The 22374-nt window shown below is 43.0% G+C and overlaps 1 protein-coding gene across 1 annotated transcript in view; it reads left to right on the top strand.

Moving 5' to 3' along the window:
• TRMT6 (tRNA methyltransferase 6 non-catalytic subunit) overlaps positions 1-22374 on the top strand; it is a 99692-nt gene that overhangs the window by 66768 nt on the left and 10550 nt on the right. The window contains exons 7-9 of the mRNA XM_082251243.1: positions 8608-8981; positions 15732-15817; positions 19085-19187. Coding sequence (XP_082107369.1) covers positions 8608-8981; positions 15732-15817; positions 19085-19187 — 563 coding nt within the window. The remainder of the gene's footprint in view (positions 1-8607; positions 8982-15731; positions 15818-19084; positions 19188-22374) is intronic.

Genomic DNA, 22374 nt, shown 5'->3' with positions numbered 1-22374 from the left:
AAAAGAGCGACAATTTTGCAAAAATCACAATATTTTTCAAATTTTTTTTATAAAAATCAATTTTTTTTTTTTTTTACATTTTTGGCCAATTTGTTTTCTGCTACATATGTAAATCACAATAAGCGTATTTTGATTGGTTTGCGCAAAAGTTATTGCGTTTACTAAGGGAAAGATTTTTGTCATTTTTGTTGTTTTTTTTTTAACGCGTAATGGCGGCGATCTGCGATTTTTTTTTTTTTTATTTTTTTTTGCAGTATTGCGACAGACAGATCGGACCCTTGACTGACATTTTTTACACTTTTGGGGGTACCAGTGACATTACAGTAATCAGTTCTATAAATATGCACTGTTACTGTAAAAATGACACTGGGAGGGAAGGGGTTAACGTTATTGGAGAGGGAGGGGTTAAGTGTGTCCCTAGGGGCGTGTTTCTAACTGTCATTGGATGTGGCTAGTGGTGTAATAGCACAGATCAACGGTCCTACATAGCAGGACCGAGTGATCTGTGCTTTTACACAGGGGAGAGTGACAGGCGGCTTTGTTTACATTAGCTGCCTGCCTTTCTCCCTCTCCACCCAACGATTGCAAGTGACCGGCGGACACAGAGTCCGCCGGTCACACGCGCCGGCTTCATCGGGTACGAGCGGGGGCGGCGTGCCTCCAGCGGCGCGCGCTCGCCCCCTATTCGCTCCCAGGCTAGTGATGTACCGGTACGTCACTTTGCCTGGGAGGGGCTGACCGCCGCCGTATATAGTCGGACGGCGGTCGGCAAGTGGTTAAGAAGCTCCTGTCATGCATTTTTTTGTTTTTTTACCCAAAATTGTATAGGTGGTGAAGCAATTTGGAAAAATATGGTGACCATTTTTCTTTCACCTTACAAGTGGAAGATTTTCTAACGTTATAACAATGTTCTTTTCCACAAGTGTCTCTTGTGTTGAACACATTTACAATTCCGAAAAGGATTTGGAAGTCTAATGACTATCCGAGCCGGCGCCCCCCTTCTTTTGTAACATTGATGTTACCTGCGTCAGCCCTTTCATTGATGGCTATATTCAGAGTGGAGTTAAATCTCTGTGTCTCTAAATATACAGCCTGGAGCCAGGATTAGTCGTGTTGCAGAGGTGTTGGAACACAATAGGACACGAAGCGCGTGAATGTTTTTCCTTTGTTGTTCTTATTCGTAGAGAACACAACCATGGCAGGTTCCTATGACGTTCATAAATTATGGAATGATTGTGTAGGTGATGCACAGGATATACTGGCCTTGTCTCTGTCATAGTCTGCAGGTTTTATGTAAAGAAAATTGGCACTGTAAGTACAAACATTGATGGATCTCTAGGGAAGTAAAAGGGGCTCCTTCATAATTTCAGGTTGTTGGTTTAGAGAAGGAGGCCTTCTTTTAAAGAGATCCCATTGGGTCACTAAATTAACCACTTGCCGACCGCTCACGTTGAGCCTACTGCGGCAAAGTGGTTCGTTATCGTCCAGCGACGTAGACCTACGTCGCTGGACTCCTCTCCGTGTGGGCGGCGCGCGCGCACCGCTGGAGGCTCGCTCCCACTGTATTCAGTCACAGCGGGAGTCGGGCCAGGGGAGGAGCGGCGGTGATGACCGCCGCTCTTCCCCGATCGTCGGGGATCGAGTGTGGAGATCCGCCCGCTTGTGTAAACAAAGCGGGCGGATCTCCTAAGTGACAGGCAGGGACAGATTGCAGGGTTCAGCATAGCTGAACCTGCGATCTGTCCCTGTGTCACTCAGTCACCTCCCCCCCCACATGTCAGTAAGCACCAGGCATACATTAACCCCTTGATCAACAATAAAAGTTAACCCCTTCCCTGCCAGTGTCATTTTTACAGTAACAGTGCATATTTATAGCACTGATTACTGTAGTAATGTCACTGGTCCCCCCAAAAGTGTCAAAAATGTCAGGGGTCCGATCTGTCCGCCGCAATGTCGCAGTCCCGCAAAAAAAAATCGCAGATCGCCGCCATTACTAGTTAAAAAAAATAAAACAATAAAATGACATAAATTTCCCGTAGTTAGTAGACGTGATAACTTTTGCGCAAACCAATCAAAATACGCTTATTGCGATTTTTTTTTTTTTTTTACCAAACATATGTAGCAGAAAACAAATTGGCCTAAAATGTTAAAAAATTTTGATTTTTACATTTTTTTTTTTGGGGGGGGGGGGGGGGGGGGATTTCATATATAAAAAAAAATGTGAAAAATATTGTTATATTTTTCAAAATTGTCGCTCTTTTTTGGTTTATAGCGCAAAAAGTAAAAATCGTACTGGTGATCAAATACCACCAAAAGAAAGCTCTGTGGGGAAAACAAGGACATAAATTTAATTTGGGTACAGCATCGCACGACCGCGCAATTGTCCGTTAAAATAAAGCAGTGCCGAATCGCAAAATATGGCCTGGTCAGGAATGGGGTAAAATCTTCCGGTCTTAAAGCGGTAAAAAATACGCTCATTGATAATGTTTTTGTCAAAGACATGTAGCTAAAAACATTTTGGCCTAAATATGACAAAAATTGAATATATTGGATATTTTTTAACTGTCAAAGTAGAAAAATATTGTTATTTTTTCAAAATTGTCGCTTTTTTTTATTAATCTCGCAAAAAATGAAAAGCGCAGAGGTGATCAAATACCACCAAAAGAAAGCTCTGTTTGTGGGAAAAAAAGGACGCAAATTTCGTTTGGGTACGGCGTTGCATGAACGCGCAATTGTCAGTTAAAGTCGCACAGTGCCGAATCGCAAAAAAAGTGGCCTGGACGTAAAGCAGGAAAATCCTCCGGTGGTAAAGTGGTTAAAACATCAAAGATGTACTTGGGAACCTCCTCCCTTTTCTTTTGAGGATGTGGCTTATGAGGCTTGATGTACCACATATGGTGGGCATCCGGGGGGCTTTGGAATGTGGTCTTCTCGATGCTCCAACAGGTTACTGAGCTGCAAATTCCACAGCAACCCAAAATTGCAACTCAACTAGGTCCAGCGTTGAATGGAGAGCTCCACGTCTGATTCTTCCATTCGTCCCTGATTCTTTTCTTCCTCCTGTCTTCGCTCTTCTTTCTCCTTTCTCTCATGCGCTTTGACTCCCTCTTCCTTGACTTTTTCAACAGAGGTATTATACAATTATGTCAAATAGATAATGTAGTCTCCTGTCTGATGGCCAATGTCTACTATTTCCCTTCTATTGTATTGCTACAGCCTCCATCACTCTGTGTCCGATGCCAGTGTTCTCCCTGGTTTACTGCAGTTCGTTCCCTTGACTCCTACGTCTGTGACAGCAGTGACGTAGGCAGGAGGAACCAAATCAGGAGACACCACCATCTCATACTCTTGGAGGTGTCAAATACCGAAGAGACCGACATAGGCTGCAGCACTGGAAAAGAAGAAAACTAGGCAACATGGCCCAACTAGACAAAACCCTCCTAATGTAGAACTATCTTTTAGAGCAGTGTTTCTTAAAGAGTAGCCGCAGGCTCCCCCCCCTAAAAAAGAAAAGTCAGCATGTACAAATACTGTAGCTGCTGACTTTAAAACCAGGGACACTTGCCTGTCCAGGGATCCAGCAATGTCCTCAACCGAGCCGATTTTTCAGTTGGCTTTGGTTGCAGGCACCGGCATCGTAAGTCAGGGAAACCGGCAGTGAAGCCTTGCCCATTCTCAGCCAGTTTCGTACTGCGCATGTGTGAGTCGTGCTGCGCTCTGTGAATGGTCCTGATGTCTTCTGGGACCTGTGATGTGTCCCAGAAGGCTTTGGGGGAAGAGGAGGGGTGGGCAAACTACCCATTCAGATCGCTATGTGGAATGTGAACCAGGTGCTCGCTCACCCTTCCCCTAACCCCCCCCCCCCCCCCCAAAAAAAAAAATTGCCAAATGTGACAGTGGAAGGAGGGAGGGAAGATGCAAACAAACACAACTTCTCATTTTGGGAGAAGTTCCGCTTTAAGCCAGGTTCCATGGAACCCTAGGTTGCTAGGGGTTCTGTGCAATTTCTGTCTTTTAGATAACTTCCCACTGACACCATTAATCTTTTTAGCTAATCTTCCCAATGACGACACGTGTAAGGAGCATTCTTCCACTGACCATTACACTAATGTATTATAAGTTGTAGATAGAGTCATTTTTAGCATTTGTTCCCCGAGATTGGAAAGTTATTTCAAGGGTTCCTCTGTGTTGAAAAGGTTGAGAAAGGCAGTTTAGAGTAAGGTGCACATTGAAAGGCTTTGCGTAGAGAAAACAACACAAAGGGATTAATTTACTAAAACTGGAGCATGCAGAATTTGGTGCAGCTAGAAACCAGCCAATCGGCTTCCAGATTTTTTTTCTTTTGTCAACGCTTATCTGACCAGGCTGAAGTTGGAAACGGATTGGCTACCATGCAGAGCTGCACCAGATTTTGCATTCTTAAGTTTTATTTAATCAACCCCGGGTCCCCAGTGCACAGCATTTGCAGATATATGTGGAAGCTCCATTACCTCCTCAAAGCTTCTCTTTCTAGTGCGGTCCTAACTCTGAGAGTCTCTATTGGAGTGCATCCAGAACGTATTCACAGCGCTTGACTTTTTTCACATTTTATTTTACAGCCTTATTCTAAAATTGATTAAATTCTACAAACAATCCCCCATAATGACAAGGTGAAAGGAAGTTTTTTTTAAAATCTTTGCAAATTTATTTAAAAAAAAAAATGGAAAAAAAAAATCATATGTACATAAGTATTCATAGCCTTTGCCATGACATTCAAAAGTGAGCTCAGGTGCATCCTGTTTCCACTGATCATCCTTGAAATGTTTCTACAACTTGATTGGAGTCCGCCTGTAGTAAATTAGATTGATTGGGCATGATTGTGAAAGGCACACACCTGTTTATATAAGGTTCCACAGTTAACCATGCATGTCAGAGCACAAACTAAGCCATGAAGTCCAAGGAATTGTCTGTAGACCTCGAGGCACAGATCTGGGGAAGGCTACAGAAAAAGATTTCTGCAGCATTGAAGGTCCCATTGAGCACAGTGGCCTCCATCTGTAAATAGAAGAAGTTTGGAACCTCCAGGACTCTTCCTTGAGCGGGCAGCCTGGCCAAACTGAATGATCGGGGGAGAAGGGAGGTGATCAAGAACCTGGTGGTCACACTAACAGAGCTCCAGAATTTCTCTGTGGAGGGAGGAGAACATTCCAGAGCAACAACCATCTCTGCAGCACTCCACCAATCAGTCCTGTATGACACAATGGACAGACGGAAGCCACTCCTCAGTAAAATCCACATGAGTTTGCTAAAAGGCACCTAAAGGACTCTCCGACTATGAGAAACAAAATTCTCTGGTCTGATGAAACAAAGCTTGAACTCTGGCCTGAATGGCAAGTGTCATGTCTTGAGGACACCTGGCACCGCTCATCACCCGGCCAATTTCATCCCTACAGTGAAGCATGGTGGTGGTGGCATCATTCTGTGGGGATGTTTTTCAGCAGCAGGTTCCGGGAGACTAGTCAGGATTGAGGGAGAGATGAATGCAGCAATGTACAGAGACATCCTTGATGAAAACCTGCTCCAGAGCCCTCTTGACTTCAGACTGGGGTGAAAGTTCATCTTCCAACAGGACAGTGACCCTAAGCACACAGCCAAGATAACAAAGGAGTGGCTATGGGACAACTCTGTGAATGTCCTTGAGTCGCCCAGACTTGATCTCGATTGAACATCTAAGGAGAGATCTGAAAATGGCTGTGCAACGACACTCCCCAATGAACCTGGTGGAGCTTGAGAGGTCCTGCAAAGAAGAATGGGAGAAACTGCCAAAAAAAATGTGCCAAGCTTGTAGCATCATACTCAAAAAGACTTGAGGCTGTAATTGGTGCCAAAGGTGCTTCAACAAAGTATTGAGCAAAGGCTGTGAATACTTATGCACATGGGATTTATTTTTTTCCTTTTTTATTTTTAATAAATTTGCAAAGATTTCTAACAAACTTCTTTCACATTGTCATTATGGGGTATTGTTTGTAGAATTTTGAGGAAAATAATGAATTGAATCTATTTTTGGAATTAAGCTGTAACATACAAAATGTGGAAAAAGTGAAGGGCTGTGAATACGTTCCGGATGCACTGTAGGACAACCGATAAATTAAGGGTAGGTATACCAGGAGGGAGCCCATTTCTCTTTAAACAAGTCCAGCGAGCACAATGGCAGTTGGTATACTTCCTAGAAAGGTACTTTTTAAAGTGTATGTAAGCCTTAACAATGATTTGTTCTCTGTTTAATATATCCCTGAAAGCATTTTGGTATTTAAAAAAAAAAAACTTTTTGAACCTGCCAGAAATCCTGTGAACCTATAACATCTTCTGCACTCAGATCAGTTAGCATCGTTTTAATTTATCTTTTAGAACTACAGAACACATCCCCCTGTGTAATGGATAAAAGAAGCAGTTGTGGAAGGGGGATGAGGGGTTTTGTAGTCATGCCCATTCAGTGATAATGCTGCTCTCTCTGTGGGTACAGTGCAGTGAGTGTTATGCTAGCACAGGAAAAGTTACTGGCAGTTTCGCCTAGGATGAAAGGCCTGAAATATACAATTTATTGTAGCCTTGCATCAAAGGACTGGTAAGATGCAATATACTCCATTTTTTTCTTGGGTTTAGCTGCCCTTTTAAATATAGATTTCTGGCAAGGTCCCTAATCTGATTTTGTTTCTTTTTTTTTTTTCTTTATTTTCCCTTCTTTCTTTTCCTTCACTGTTTATTCCCTCTTGGCTCCTTAGGCCCATTTCTCCTGTGGCGGACTCCGCTAGTTCAGCGGGGATCGCTCTGTTGAACAGGCGTATGACAGGTCTGTCTCTGCTCACTGTGCTGAGACGGACCTGTCAGAATCCCGCCCTCCTCTATGGGGAGATCCAATGAAAATGAACAGCATGTCCGTTTTCATCAGACCTGACCCACTGGTCGGATGGCAAACGTATCTTATCTGATGACAGATGGGTGACAGCGGACACATCTCCGCTGACATCCACCTCCCCATAGAGGAGAATGGGTGGCCCGATCAGGTCCGCCTGAAAAACGGACAGGCGGAGCTGATCGGTCCGATTGCTTCAAAGGGGCCTAAATCTTCATTCTTTCTCTCTCCTCTCCCTCTTCTCTCGCCTCCCCTTTCCCTCTTCTCTTCTACTCTCCTTCTTCTCTCCTCTTCTTCTCTCCTCTCCTCTTCTTCTCTCCTCTCCTCTTCTTCTCTCCTCTCCTCTTCTTCTCTCCTCTCCTCTTCTTCTCTCCTCTCCTCTTCTTCTCTCCTCTCCTCTTCTTCTCTCCTCTCCTCTTCTTCTCTCCTCTCCTCTTCTTCTCTCCTCTCCTCTCCTCTTCTTCTCTCCTCTCCTCTCCTCTTCTTCTCTCCTCTCCTCTCCTCTCCTCTTCTTCTCTCCTCTCCTCTTCTTCTCTCCTCTCCTCTCCTCTCCTCTTCTTCTCTCCTCTCCTCTCCTCTCCTCTTCTTCTCTCCTCTCCTCTCCTCTTCTTCTCTCCTCTCCTCTCCTCTCCTCTTCTTCTCTCCTCTCCTCTTCTTCTCTCCTCTCCTCTCCTCTTCTTCTCTCCTCTCCTCTTCTCTTCTTCTTCTCCTCTCCTCTTCTCTTCTTCTTCTCCTCTCCTCTTCTTCTTCTCCTCTCCTCTTCTTCTCTCCTCTCCTCTCCTCTTCTTCTTCTCCTCTTCTTCTTCTTCTTCTTCTTCTCCTCTTCTTCTTCTTCTCCTCTTCTTCTTCTTCTTCTTCTTCTTCTTCTTCTTCTTCTTCTTCTTCTTCTTCTTCTTCTTCTTCTTCTTCTTCTTCTTCTTCTTCTTCTTCTTCTTCTTCTTCTTCTTCTTCTTCTTCTTCTTCTTCTTCTTCTTCTTCTTCTTCTTCTTCTTCTTCTTCTTCTTCTTCTTCTTCTTCTTCTTCTTCTTCTTCTTCTTCTTCTTCTTCTTCTTCTTCTTCTTCTTCTTCTTCTTCTTCTTCTTCTTCTTCTTCTTCTTCTTCTCCTCTTCTTCTTCTTCTCCTCCTCTTCTTCTTCTCCTCCTCTTCTTCTTCTCCTCCTCTTCTTCTTCTCCTCCTCTTCTTCTTCTCCTCCTCTTCTTCTTCTTCTCCTCTTCTTCTTCTTCTCCTCTTCTTCTTCTTCTCCTCTTCTTCTTCTTCTTCTTCTTCTTCTTCTTCTTCTTCTTCTTCTTCTTCTTCTTCTTCTTCTTCTTCTTCTTCTTCTTCTTCTTCTTCTTCTTCTTCTTCTTCTTCTTCTTCTTCTTCTTCTTCTTCTTCTTCTTCTTCTTCTTCTTCTTCTTCTTCTTCTTCTTCTTCTTCTTCTCTTCTTCTTCTTCTCCTCTTCTTCTTCTCCTCTTCTTTCTCTTCTCTTCTCTCTTTATTTTTTAATTCTTTAACTGTGTATTCCCCCTTGGCTCCTAGGAAATGATTCCTGGCTACTGAGGTGCACATTATTTTAGTATGCCCATTTTCGTATGCGATATGGCCCATTATCCTCCACCCAAAATAAACACATTATCTGTGGTCATATCCTTTAATTTGCATAGAAAAGTCATTGAACCTAATTTTAAGAATTGTAATTTCCCTGTTTGTTTTTTTTTTCATTTTTTCTCTCTAAGGATTTGGATCTGTTATCCAGATGTACCCAGGCACTGGACCTGTTAGAGCTGCAACAGATTGCTTTGGTTTTCCCAAATCCTTCTACAAATCCCTGTATGAATTTCCTCTCAGTAAGGTGGAGAGTCTGATCTCTGGGACTTACTCTGGTCACCCCCGTGTTTCTGCAGAGCAGGACTCTGTACAAGGTGGTGATGAGGAAAGCAATGGATCAGCTGACGAAAAACAACCTGCTCAGGACGTTGATAAAGACTCTTGTCCTGCCACAGAACCTGAATGTACGGCAGACTCTAGCCAGACGGAGAACCAAGAGGAGATGGAAGTCTCTGGTGAGGAGAGCAACGAGAGAGACCAGAATGCTGAAAAGAAACAGATTGTAAGTGCCAGCTTGCCACATTGGAAAGTTTTTTTCTTTTATAAACAGAATAACCGTAAAAGTAATACTGTCATTTTGAAGCAGAGCTTCAACTACTCACAAATCTTGTAGATTCAAAAGTTTTCGTGTAACCTACCTTTTTTTTTTTTTTTTTTTTCCCCCTTCCTGGTTTTTAGTAGGCACTGGTGACATAGCCAGGACCTTACAGATGCCCCCTGGGAAGGCTACATCACCTTTGATTTCCAGGAAGATGATTATTATTATACAGGATTTATATAGCACCAACAGTGTGCGCGGCACCTTACAATATAAAGCAGGGGTGGGGAACCTTTTTTCTGCCAAGGCCCATTTGGTTATTTATTAAATTATTCAGGGCTCATACAAAATTATCAACTTAAAAATTTGCCTGTTCTATTTGGTCAAACATTTAATTAACTCGCCCCTAATGTGATCGTTGGAACAGCTTCTCTTTGGTAAGGTGCGTGATGTTAGCTGGTATTGATGATGTTGCTACTCGCAACTGGTTTTCCAGGTTTGAGTTGGTCTATTTGGTCGCAGTCGACTCTTTGCGGTGGTAAGTTTTGAAAAGAACTGCCGGCGGGTACTGCTTGTGGGAAATGCTGGCTGGCACTGCTGACGGGTACTGCTGGCTCTGGCTGGTAATGCTGCGGGTACTGCTGGCTCTGGGTGGTAATGCTGTGGGTAATGCTGGCTCTGGGTGGTAATGCTGTGGGTACTGCTGGTTCTGGCTGGTACTGCTGGTTCTGGCTGGTACTGCTGTGGGTACTGCTGGCTCTGGCTGGTACTGCTGTGGGTACTGCTGGTACTGCTGTGGGTACTGCTGGCAGGAGTGGCGCCGTGCTGGAGGAAGAGGCGACGCTTCCTGTATTGGTCACAGGTGGAGTGCATTTGATATCACTCCGCCTGTGACTCACTCAGACTGTCAGGACGGAGCCGGAACTATACAAGTAACATCGGCTCTGTTCTGACAGCTCAGCTGAGAGACACAGCAGACTCAGCAGCACGGGGGGCTGGACCTAATAATTTTGCGGGCCGCAGGTTCCCCACCCCTAATATAAAGTGAGGCAACAATACAATTTAATACAACACGGTTAGGAGGGCCCTACTCCTGTGAGCTTATAATCTAGTGGGGATCTTGCCTAATTACGTTTGATGCACAGTTGAACAATAACTAGCTGCACCAGATCTTACATGGTGCATGAGCGAGATCCAGCACAAACATCAGCAATGAACTGGCACACAATAGGGAAGAAGCGGAGGGCCAATGACGCAATACTTAAAAATTGCAGTGCGGGATGTGGAGCTTAAATGTGCGCAGTTTAGGTACCTGAATTTGACTTGGTATCCGCTTTTTGCAGTCCCTGCACAGCAGAGTTTAAACTGCAGGAGGAGAGAACCCTCACATGGAGCCAGTTGTGCTGATAGGAGGAGAGAGGAGAATCATAGACAAATGAACTAGCGGTGAACCAAAACAGAAAATTCAGGATGCACTTGGCTGAAAACCATAACCGAAATGGACAGTTTTTAAACAAAAAATAAAAATGTTTTACTTTAATATAGTGGGTGTTTTTTCATTGGATTTAATGGGACTTGATTTTGCCTTGAAGTCAATAGGGGGGTCGCGATTTTGCATTGAAGTCAATGGGACACAGTATGCCATTATCTGCACATTTTTTTTTTTTTTTTTTTTTTTTCAGAAAAATGCCAATAACCCTATTTTCGGTGCACAATATATCTGTGCATCCCTAAAATGAACTCATTCATCTGCTGCTTCTTATTCAGTCACAGAATGAGATAGAGACCACTATAATTGTTGCTTAAGGCTGAAGTCTGGGCAAAAACTTTCTTGAGGCCTTAGCTAAGTACCAATAGGGTACCGCAAATTATGTGTGCCCCACTAGTGGCTGCTGCTTCTTTCTTTAAACCAAAAAAAGAAAGATTTTGCATTGAAGTCAATAGGGGGACATGATTTTGCCTTGAAGTCAATAAATAGGGGGACACTATTTTGCCTTGAAGTCAATAAATAGGGGGACACGATTTTGCCTTGAAGTCAATAGGGGGACACGATTTTGCCTTGAAGTCAATAGTGGGACGCGATTTTGCCTTAAAGTCAATAAATAGTGGGACACGATTTTGCCTTGAAGTCAATAAATAGTGGGGACACAATTTTGCCTTGGAGTCAATAGGGGGACACGATTTTGCCTTGGAGTCAATAGGGGGACACGATTTTGCCTTGAAGTCAATAGGGGGGACACGATTTTGCCTTGAAGTCAATAAATGGGGGGACACGATTTTGCCTTGAAGTCAATAAATAGGGGGACACGATTTTGCCTTGGAGTCAATAGGGGAACACGATTTTGCCTTGAAGTCGATAGTGGGACACGATTTTGCCTTGAAGTCAATAGTGGGCCACGATTTTGCCTTGAAGTCAATAAATAGGGGGACACGATTTTGCCTTGAAGTCAATAGGGGGACACGATTTTGCCTTGAAGTCGATAGTGGGACACGATTTTGCCTTGAAGTCGATAGTGGGACACGATTTTGCCTTGAAGTCAATAGTGGGCCACGATTTTGCCTTGAAGTCAATAGTGGGCCACGATTTTGCCTTGAAGTCAATAGTGGGCCACGATTTTGCCTTGAAGTCAATAGTGGGCCACGATTTTGCCTTGGAGTCAATAGGTGGACACGATTTTGCCTTGAAATCAATAGGTGACGTGTTTTATTTCATCTGTGAATTTAGCCATTTGCCTGGGGCTTTAAAGTATAACCAAAAGCAAACTGTTTTTTTTTCTTTGGTTTTGGATAGAGTAAGGGGGGCTTATAACTCCTGTTTTTTTTTTTTTTTTGTTTTTTTTTGTCATGTGCCCCATTGGGGAGATTTGCCTTCATCTCCTTTCCTATAGCCAAAACAGGAAGCGAGGGGAAATTTCTCCAAACAGAGAGAATCTCTGGTTGTCACCAGGGTTACCAGAACAAATGTCCCAATTAGAAGATTTTCCTGTTCTGCGGACAACCCAGAATTTGGGATTTTTTTTTGCTTTCACTACCCATGATGGTGAACAGGACAAACCGAGAGGATGAATCTCCTTAACAGGGGCACTGACGGCAATATAAACCTGACAGGGTGTCTAATCTCTCCCCAATCTATCTTAAAAAAAAAAGAGAAGTTCTGCCTTTTAGTTATACTTTAAATAACAAAAACCTCAGTGTTGTGATAAAATATTGTTGGTGCAATTTTACATTTCTGCTTATCTGTATACCCTTCCTATTCTAACAAGTCCATATTCACGTGTCCAGTGCTGAGCAATTGAAGGCTTATTTCATTCATCTGTAAATCATTTTTGATTTTCCGTTTCTTTTCTCTAAAATGCTTTTTAGCCTTTTTCATCTGTCTCCTCAAAGGATAAGAAGGCAGCATTTTGTAGAATGAGTTCTGCTGAGTTCCTTGGATGGCATTCGGAAGATGAAAGAAGGGTTATTTGCATGCCGGGATAATAATCCTGCTCTCTATTGTGGGTTTGATTGTTTCTGTGTTTTTCTATCAGCCACAGTTGAGAGATATTTGCATTTTTTTTTTTTTTTACCTGCCAAATTGTGTTATTCTGTTCAGCAAGTGCTGTAATTCACTCACTTCTGCAACATTCTATATGTAGGAGGGGAGACCACACACACACACACGCAATATTCATGAGCTATAGGTTCCTTTGTCACCCTCCAGCCACCCTATAATGACCATCAATCATATAAAGTAGAAGGGGGGACACCACCACCACCCAATCCATTACAGTACTTTAAAGTCAAAAACCTTGCATAGTATTTCTTTCGTCACCACCACCACTCCTTTCATTTCAGTACTAAAAAGTCATAAACTTTGTACAGTACATCCACCACTGCAACCACTACACCACCACTCATTTTATTCCAGTACTTTGAAGTCAAAAACTTTTCATATGGTTTCCACCACCACCCATTTCATTAGAGTACTAGAAACTGAAAAGCTTTGCGTAGTACTACCACCATCACCGTCATCCTTTTCATTCCAGTAGTAGAAAGTCAAACGCTTTGTGTAGTTCTACCACCATCACCGCCATCCTTTTCATTCCATCCTTGTCATTCCAGTAGTAGAAAGTCAAAAACTTTGCGTAGTACTACCACCATCACCACCACCACCACCCTTTTCATTCCAGTAATAGAAAGTCAAAAACTTTGCATAGTATTTCCACCGTCACCACCACCTCTTTTCATTCCAGTTCTAGAAAGTCAAACTTTGCATAGTACTTCCGTCATCACCACCACCACCCCTTTCATTCCAGTAGTAGAAAGTAAAAAGTTTGCATGGTACTTCCACCACCACCTCTCCTTTCATTCCAGTACTAGAAAATCACAATCTTTGCATAGTACTACCACCATCACCACCACCACCCATTTCATTCCAGTAAGTATAATGTCAAAAAAGTTGGATGGTTTTTCCACCATCACCGCCACCCATTTCATTCCAGTACTATAAAGTCATAAACTTTGTACATTGCTTCCACCACCACTCATTTCATTCCAGTACTTTGAATTCAAAAACTTTTCTTATGGCTTCCATTATCACCACCACCCATTTGATTCCAGTACTAGAGACTCAAAAGCTTTGCGTAGTACTACCATAATCACCACCATCCTTTTCATTCCAGTAGTAGAAAGTCAAAAGCTTTGCGTAGTATTTCCACTATCACCACCACCCCTTTTCATTCCAGTACTAGAAAGTCAAACTGTGAGTAGTACTTCCGTCATCGCCACCACAACCCATTTCATTCCAGTAGTAGAAATTAAAACGTTTGCATGGTACTTCCACCACCATCTCTCCTTTCATTCCAGTACTAGAAAGTCACAATCTTTGCATAGTACTACCACGACCACCACCACCCATTTCATTCCAGTACTATAAAGTCATAAACTTTGTACATTGCTTCCACCACCACTCATTTCACTCCAGTACTTTGAAGTCAAAAACTTTTCATATGGCTTTCACCATCACCACCACCCATTTCATTCCAGTACTAGAAAGTCATAAGCGTTGCATAGTACTACCACCATCACCACCATCCTTTTCATTCCAGTAGTAGAAAGTCAAAAGCTTTGCATAGTACTACCACCATCACCACCACCATGCTTTTCATTCCAGTACTAGAAAGTCAAAAACTTTGCATAGTATTTCCACCATCACCACCACCACCCCTTTGATTCCAGTACTAGAAAGTCAAACTTTGCATAGTACTTCCGTCATCACCACCACAACCCATTTCATTCCAGTAGTAGAAAGTAAAAAGTTTGCATGGTACTTCCACGACTCCTTCATTCCAGTACTAGAAAGTCACAATCTTTGCATAGTACTACCACCATAACCACCACCACCCATTTAATTCCAGTATGTATAATGTCAAAAACTTTGGATGGTTTTTCCACCATTACCACCACCAATTTCATTCCAGTACTATAAAGTCATGAACTTTGTACAGTGCTTCCACCACTCCACCACCACTCATTTCCTTCCAGTACTTTGAAGTCAGATGCTTTGCATAGTACTTTTAGGGGGCCCAGCAGCCACTCCATGACCCAGGGAGACTGATCAGTCTTGGGCACATACTTCGTCACTAGCCAGAGGCACCTATTTTGCTTTACTCAATTCCCTGGTGATGCAGTGGGTTCCATCTTTCCAGGTCAGTACCATAGAAAAACCACGTGTCCCAGGACACACACAGCCATCCAGCAAGCTGTAGCTGCACAGCCCTGGGAAATGCTAGAAGCCAACCCAACAAGTACCATTCCCGAGTCTTGTCCCAGGAGACATGCCATTAGTCTGTAGCCAGCAGAATGTTAGGATTTCACTTCTCCATAAAGAAGTGTCACACAAGGTTGCTCTTGCTTAACAACTAAAACCTTCCTGTAACTAGGGTACCAACAGGGTACATACTACTTTTTTTTTTTGTATCTTGCCCTCTATTCTTTAGAAGTAAAACTCCATTCCTCATCACTTTCCTTCTGCTTCCAAGTTAGAGGTGGTCCCATTCACAATTATTGCCATTGTGGCATCAATATTTTTTTTCTAAAGCTGGTGATACACATGCGTATTTTTTTTTTTCCTGGAAAAAAAAAAAAAACGGATAGCTTCATCCATGCTGCACAGCGCAGATGAATGAGTCTTCCGTTGCGTCCGTTGTACTTTGACATCTGTCCCCACTGGCTGATAAAATCCCCAAACATTGCCTCCATCTGACTGAACGAAGCCACTGTTCCGGCAACAATTTTCCAACTGACTCCATTGATTTTCATTCGAAGGATGCTGGGTGTAGTGGTGCCGATAGGGCCAACCACTGATCAACTTTCATCCGGTTCACCAGGAAGCGGCGGAAATTTGCACAGTATATGGCAGCTTAAGCTTTCATCTTCAATGGGCTATTAAGTGAGACGTATGAACTATATACATGGTGCTGCCTTCAAGCTATTGTGTGTGTATGTGTGTGTGTGTGTGTGTATATATGTATATATATATATACATTCTTTTTATGGATTGCAAAAAAAAGTAAAATAAAAAAAATCTTTAATGAGATAAATAATAATGTGCACATCTCATTGGCTTCAGATCTTTACTGCTGTTTGCTTTGTTAAATATTCAGTTAGGTTTTCCATCCACGTATGTCTTCAGAAGAATACCAATTGGATTATTTTTTTAAATCTGTATAGGCAATGGAAAAGAAGCGTAAACAGGATGAGAGAAGGAGGAGGGAATCGGAAACCGCAGCCTTGTTACAGAACAAAAACGCTGACGGGTGAGTTGAAAACAAATTGATATTTTAATAACTGATGGCCATAAAAGCCTGGGGCTGAATGGATGGACACTGGTGAGTTTGAATTGAATCTGCAGACCACATTCACATACATGTCTAAAGAGATCAATGAGTGCTAATATTAACCAGTTCATATTTATCCCTATTTTAAATACTACTATGGTAATCTATGGTAGGCTCTTCTTAGCCACGGCGCTGTGTTAAAAGGGAGCTGGGTTCAAGTGGCTACAGTCAGATTTGGCTGATAGTGGCAGTGTCCCATGTCAACCGGGGTCCTATGCTTCCCCCAGTAGCTGATCAGTCTTTAAAGCAGAACTTTACCTTAACCACTTAAGCCCCGGAAGATTTTGCCCCCTTCCTGACCAGGGCCATTTTGCGATTCGGCACTGCATGACTTTAACGGACAATTGCGCGGTCGTGCAATGCTGTACCTAAACGAATTTGACGTCCTTTTTTCCCCACAAACAGAGCTTTCTTTTGGTGGTATTTGATCACCTGTGCGATTTTTTTTTTTTTTGCGTTTACTAACAAAGGGAATGATTTTTGTCTTTTTTTTATTTTTATTTTTTTTTAAAGCGTAATGGCGGCGATCTGTGATTTTTTTTTTTGCGGGACTGCGACATTGCGGCGGACAGATCGGACCCTTGACTGCCATTTTTGACACTTTTGGGGTTACCAGTGACATTACTACAGTAATCAGTGCTATACATATGCACTGTTACTGTAAAAATGACACTGGCAGGGAAGGGGTTAACTTTTTTTGAGAGGGAGGGGTTAAGTGTGTCATTAGGGGCGTGCTTCTAACTGTGATTGGTTGTGGCTTGAGGTATAAGAACAGTGATCAACAGTCCTACATAGCAGAACCGTATGATCACTATTCTTACACAGCGGAGAATGACAGGCGGCTGTGTTTACATTAGCTGCCTGCCTTTCTCCCGGTGTAACGGACGATCACGAGTGCCCGGCGGACATCGGGGTCCGCCGGGCACACACGCGCGGGGGGGGGGTCCATGACCGAGCGGGAGCGCGCATTCGGTGGCGCACGCTCGCTCCCCAGAGCCTCACAGGCTAGCGACGTAGACCTACGTAGCTTTGCCTGTGAGGGGCTGACTGCCGCAGTAAATATACTGACGGCAGTCGGCAAATGGTTAAAAAAGTATTGCAAACAGGCAGGATTTTAATGCATAAGAGACATACTATGTGTCTTCTGCATTAAAGTTGCTTACCTGCCTGTCTGCGCTGTACACAGTGTAAGAATTTTGGCAGTGCCGGGGTGACTGGGCTCCTGCACACACCGGCGTGACGACAGCGTTGCCCGGCAGGGGATTGATACCAACAAGCCCCCCCCCAGGCTGAAGATGCCACTGGGGAGCTCCAGGACATCACAGCTGTGGAGAAAAGACAAGTATAGCTCTTTAAAGCTGAAGTTTAGGTATATTTTTATAAGAATATTTAATGAATTTATTATATTACATAGGTGCATTGGACTGCTCCCCCAACAGGTGCCATTCAGAGGACACTTTGCATTCTCTCCTTGAATGCAAAGCGTTCTCTGAATGGACCAGGTGGAGAAGCAGGGGGATGATGTATTGAGCTTCACATTGTCCAATCAGAGAACACTTGCAATTATTGAGAAATGCAAAGAGTTCCCTTAATGGAACCCATGCCAAGCGACTGACTCCTGTATAAGTAGGCAGCAGGGCAGCCACTTGGCTCAAGACCCGGAAGCTAGCGGCGATTACTGTACATGTTCCATAGTGTCCGTCAATAAAAAAGGAAACAAAGGAAAATGAATGTATTGTATCATTATTGCAGCTGTACCTTTTTGTGACTTAAGTATTTTTTATTTAACTACAGATGTACATTCTTATACTGTTCCTCATTGGGGTAAAATAAGAAAAAGACATTAAAAAAATTAAATAAAAAAAAAGTGTAAAACCTAGCAACAGTGCAAAGTCTTATCCATATGCCTCAGTTTCCTTAGCAACACCACGCTAGAATAAACTCACGAGGGATCAGATCTCCATTAGGTTAAATGAAGTCAATAATTTTGTACAAGAACGCCATTTTAAAAGTAAGAACTTTTTTTTGTCTTCCTCATCATGACAAACTCCAATATCCATACCAGATCAAATTTTATCACCAATCGCAAAGAGAGAGGGAGAGAAAAAACAACAAACAAACAAACAAATGAAAGGAACACTTTTTAATCAGAGTATAGAATCAAGTCAATAAAACTCCTGGGATATTGATCAGGTCTGTTAAGTAGCAGAGGGGGTTTGTTAATCAGTTTCAGCTGCTTTTGGTGTTCATGAAATTAACAGTTGCACTAGATGGGCAAAAAAATGAGGTGTCCTCTAAAACAGGAATGATTTTACAGGTGGGGGCAACTGAGACTTTTTTCCCTACTCATCTTTTCTAAATAGGAGTTGGACTGACTGTCCAACCTCTATAGGGTCCAGGTATTGCCTCATGCTACCAGTAGTGACACTGACCCTAGCCAAAAACTAGTGAAAAACAGTCCGAAAAGATGAGTAAGGGGAAAAAATGCTAATGGTTAACAGGAAAAATAGAGAAGGTGACTCTCCCAGGGGCAAAGATGACAGTAAAAACTGACAGGTGTTCTAATCCATCTCTACTCCATCCAAAATAAAAATAAAAAAGAATGTTTTGCCTTTAGTTATACTTTAATTTGTCTGCCTTTAGTTATACTTTATTTGGTGACATCATACACGCCTCCCCTTTCTGTACGTTTTTTGCTAGTGTCCTAAGGTGATGGACTTCTTCTCCCTTACAGAGATATCACTCTTAACTAGTTTATTTTTTTCTCATTGGATTCTTCAGTCAACTCTTCACGGTCTTCTAATACCACCGATAGAAGCATTGCATCTGGATTGGTTGATCCTCAGTAAAACTTTGGCAACTTTACCCGAATCCCACACTGTGGGGATTGACTGTAATGTTGCTTCATGCAATGGGTCCTGCACGGGACGCTCAGCTTGGCAACATGTGGTAGTATAAATAACATTTTACCAATAAACCACATTCCCTTGGTCAAAAGGAGCACTAAGAAAGTGCCGGTGGTGGGCCATTGAACAGTTTCCAGAGTTCTTCTGCTCTACACCCATCTCCTTTAGCAGCACAGTCTTCCAGTCTGTTCCTGGCTTGTGTTCTACGCACATCAATACATCTCTTGCCTTTGCCGCATTTTAGACTTCTTTTCTTTTCAACCATGTTCTTTCGTTTCAGGTTAATTATAGCCTCGCGTTTCCACCCTGCACCTCTGCTCCTCACATTGCTCGGCTTTGTTTCTCCATCCAGACCTTTTGTTGTCTACTGTCAGTATAAAGAGGTAAGAACTCCGGGCATATTCTTTGTAGTTGTTATTGAGCAGCTTTGTAAGATTTTTATCGTTTTTTTTATAAAATCTTGTAAACTTGATGTAATTTTTTTTTTTTTCTCGTTATGAAAGTGTCCTTCTGCTGATATAGCCTGACAAATGTGCACATTTTCCCAACACCGTACAGTTAGTCATAGCATACTATTCACAATATTGCTATACATTATTCATCTGCAGTGTTATCTGTAATGAAAGCAGCTTTGGACAATCTGTGCTTCCCTAACTGTTGCAGCGTGACCTTTTTAGTTTATATCTGTTCAACTCAACAGTGCTTGTTTTTGCTATTAAATAAAAGGTTTCAGTGATGTAGAAAACATAAAAACACTCTGGTCAATGGATAGAGTTAAAGAGGAGTTCCGGCCACAGAATCGTTTTTTTTTTTATCAATACTTCCCAAACTGTCACCCCCCCCCCCCCCCCTCCTTCATACATCAACTAATTCGGTTTTTTACAGTATAGTAATCGATTGGCAATTATAAAATCTTACTTTATAAAATGTGTCCTGAGCACCGCCATCTTTGTCCGGGTTCCCCTGAAGCCGCTGTGTGTAAATGGACGCCCTGCTTCCTGGTTCGAGATGGAGGGGGGCCGGTGAATGCAGCGCGAAATCTCGCGCATGCCCAGTACTATGCGATCGGCATAGTATAGGGATGCCTATCATCGCGTTATTTCCTGTTTGCAAATAAGGCGATGAGAGGAGCGGCCGGCCGCCTACGTTACTGCCCATTGCATCCTGGGAGTGATGAGTAAGAGCTCCCAGGATGCATTGCGGGACAGGAAGTGAAGGCGCGGGCCGCGGCCGTAGAGGGAGGGAAGTGGAAGGAAAGGGGAGTATATTTTTCTTCAATAATAAGGTAAGTAAAAAAAAAAAAAACATAACTACCCATTTGTTTTTCAGGTAACAAATAGCAAGCGGATGGCCCCAAAATCGATTAGGTCGATTTTGTGGCCGAAACTCCGCTTTTGAAGTAATTTTAAAGGTTGTTATTTAAAAAAAATGTTATACTTGCTCTGTGTAATGGTTTTGCATAGAGCAGCCCCGATCTTCTTCTTTTTGGGTCCCCCGCAGGCGGTCCTGGATCCTCCCTTCATTGCCGGGATATGAACTTCTGCTCTGACCGCCTAGCCTAGTGCTCTCCAAACTGTGGCCCAGGGGCCAGATGCGGCCCTCGCTTGCTTTTATCTGGCCCTTGGGGCACAATTCCCCCTAATGACACCAAGCATGGGCCACAATTACTCCCACTGAAACGATTAGGCATCATTTTTCTCACTGACATTGGGACATTTTCTACTTCCAATGGCCACAGTCTGGACCCTGCTAAAGTCCGAAGGACAGTAAACTGGCCCTTTATTTAGAAAGTCCTCCATTCTGCTGAGTGCCTCTAATAGCAAGCCTCATTGTCCATTCACACACACAGCCCCCCCGCTCTCTCCTCATTGGCTGACTGGCTGTGAAGCCACTGCTGTGTGAGCCTATGAGGAGAGAGAGACTCGGGAAAGCCGCTGCTCTCATGCACATGGCTGGATAAAGATAGGGTTCAGGTAACTATAATGGGGGGGCTCAGTACATAGCATGTATTAAGGTACAAAGCCTTTTGCCTTTTGAACCACTTTAATGCTTTTGTCATGGAGAAATGCTGTTTTTTCAGTCAATGGGCTCATATTTTGTTGACTTTGGTGCTCACAATGAGACTGCAACACCTGGAAGAGGAAAGAGAAGGGGGTTAGTGTAAAAGAAAAGTGCAGTCTGTGGTTCACAGGCAAAGCACATAGAATTTCTTTAGTATAATTGCACGTAGCTAGTTCATTCTTAGTTTTACTTTATTTTGAAGCTAATTAGCTGTATGACGTGTGAAAATTCAATTCCCTGAATGGACTGTAAACCAATTGTTTGTGCAGGGGCATTGTCCTTGTGGAGAATCCACCTGTCAGGCCAGAGCTCCGGTCTTTTCCTCCAAACAGATTCTTGTAGCCTTTTCAGAATTTCGAAGTTATATTGTTGGTTGAGCGCTGTACCATGTTTTATAAACTCCATAGTTAACTATCCCCTTGTGATAAAAAAAAAAAAGTCAGCATGAGCGTACGAGGATTCGCAATCTGTCCACATATTTGCATCCGTCCATCCGCACTTTTAGCAGCCCACTTCTTGCGTCGTTATGAACATCTTCCTGCCCCTCCTTAACTACTTGCCAACCGCCTACCGCACTTCTACTGCGGCTGGTCAGCTCTATTGCATGAAACGACGTACCTGTATGTCATTTCATGCAATAGACACTGGAGGGCGCACGCGTGCCCTGCCGGAGGTGCAATCGCACGCTGATTGGACACATAGAATGCCAAACAGCAGGCCCAGTGGAGCCGTTGTCCACCGGTCACCCGCGATCATTCCCCAGAGACAGAACGGCAATCTGCCTATGTAAACAAGGCAGATCTATGTTCTGACGGGAGAAGATGGAGATCTCGTGTTCCTGCTAAGAAGAAACATCGATCTCTGTCTTCATCCAGTCAGAGCAAGCACCAGCTAGACAAACAGTTAACCCTTTGATCGTCCCTGATGGTAACCCCTTCCCCGCCAGTGTCATTAGTACAGTAACCGTGCATTTTTTTAGCACTGGTCACTGTATTAGCGTCACTGGTTCCCAAAAAAGTGTCAGTGTCTGATTTGTCCGTCCCAATGTCGCAGTCCTCACTGATCGCCGCCATTACTAGTAAAAAAGAAAAAAGCCATGAAAATATCCCACAGTTTGTAGACGTGATAACTTTTGCGCAAACCAATCAATATACGCTTATTGGGATATATTTTTTTACCACAAATATGTAGCCGAATACAAATATTGGCCTAAATTGATGAAGAAATTCGATTTTTTTACATTTTTTTTTTTTTTTATTGGATGTGTTTTTTAGCAGAAAGTAAAAAATAGCTTTTCTCTTTTGTTCATTGACTGACACGGCTCCTGATCCACTGGGTTATACTGCCCCCTACAGGAGTAGGACACTAGGCAGAAATAGAATCTGGCTATGCCTATGGGCAGTTCAGGGGGATATACTCCCTCTCTCTGCAATAGGTACTTTTTTTTCTGCCTAGTCAGGATAAGGACATAGTTCTTGCTGGGCACTCTGGTCCTGGCAACCTTTTTTT

This window comes from Pelophylax lessonae (genome assembly GCF_965119305.1).
Source record: "Pelophylax lessonae genome assembly, chromosome: 3".
NCBI classification, from domain to species: Eukaryota; Metazoa; Chordata; class Amphibia; order Anura; family Ranidae; genus Pelophylax; species Pelophylax lessonae.
The sequence above is the reverse complement of the archived record's forward strand: the minus strand, read 5'-3'. Positions and strand labels throughout refer to the sequence as shown.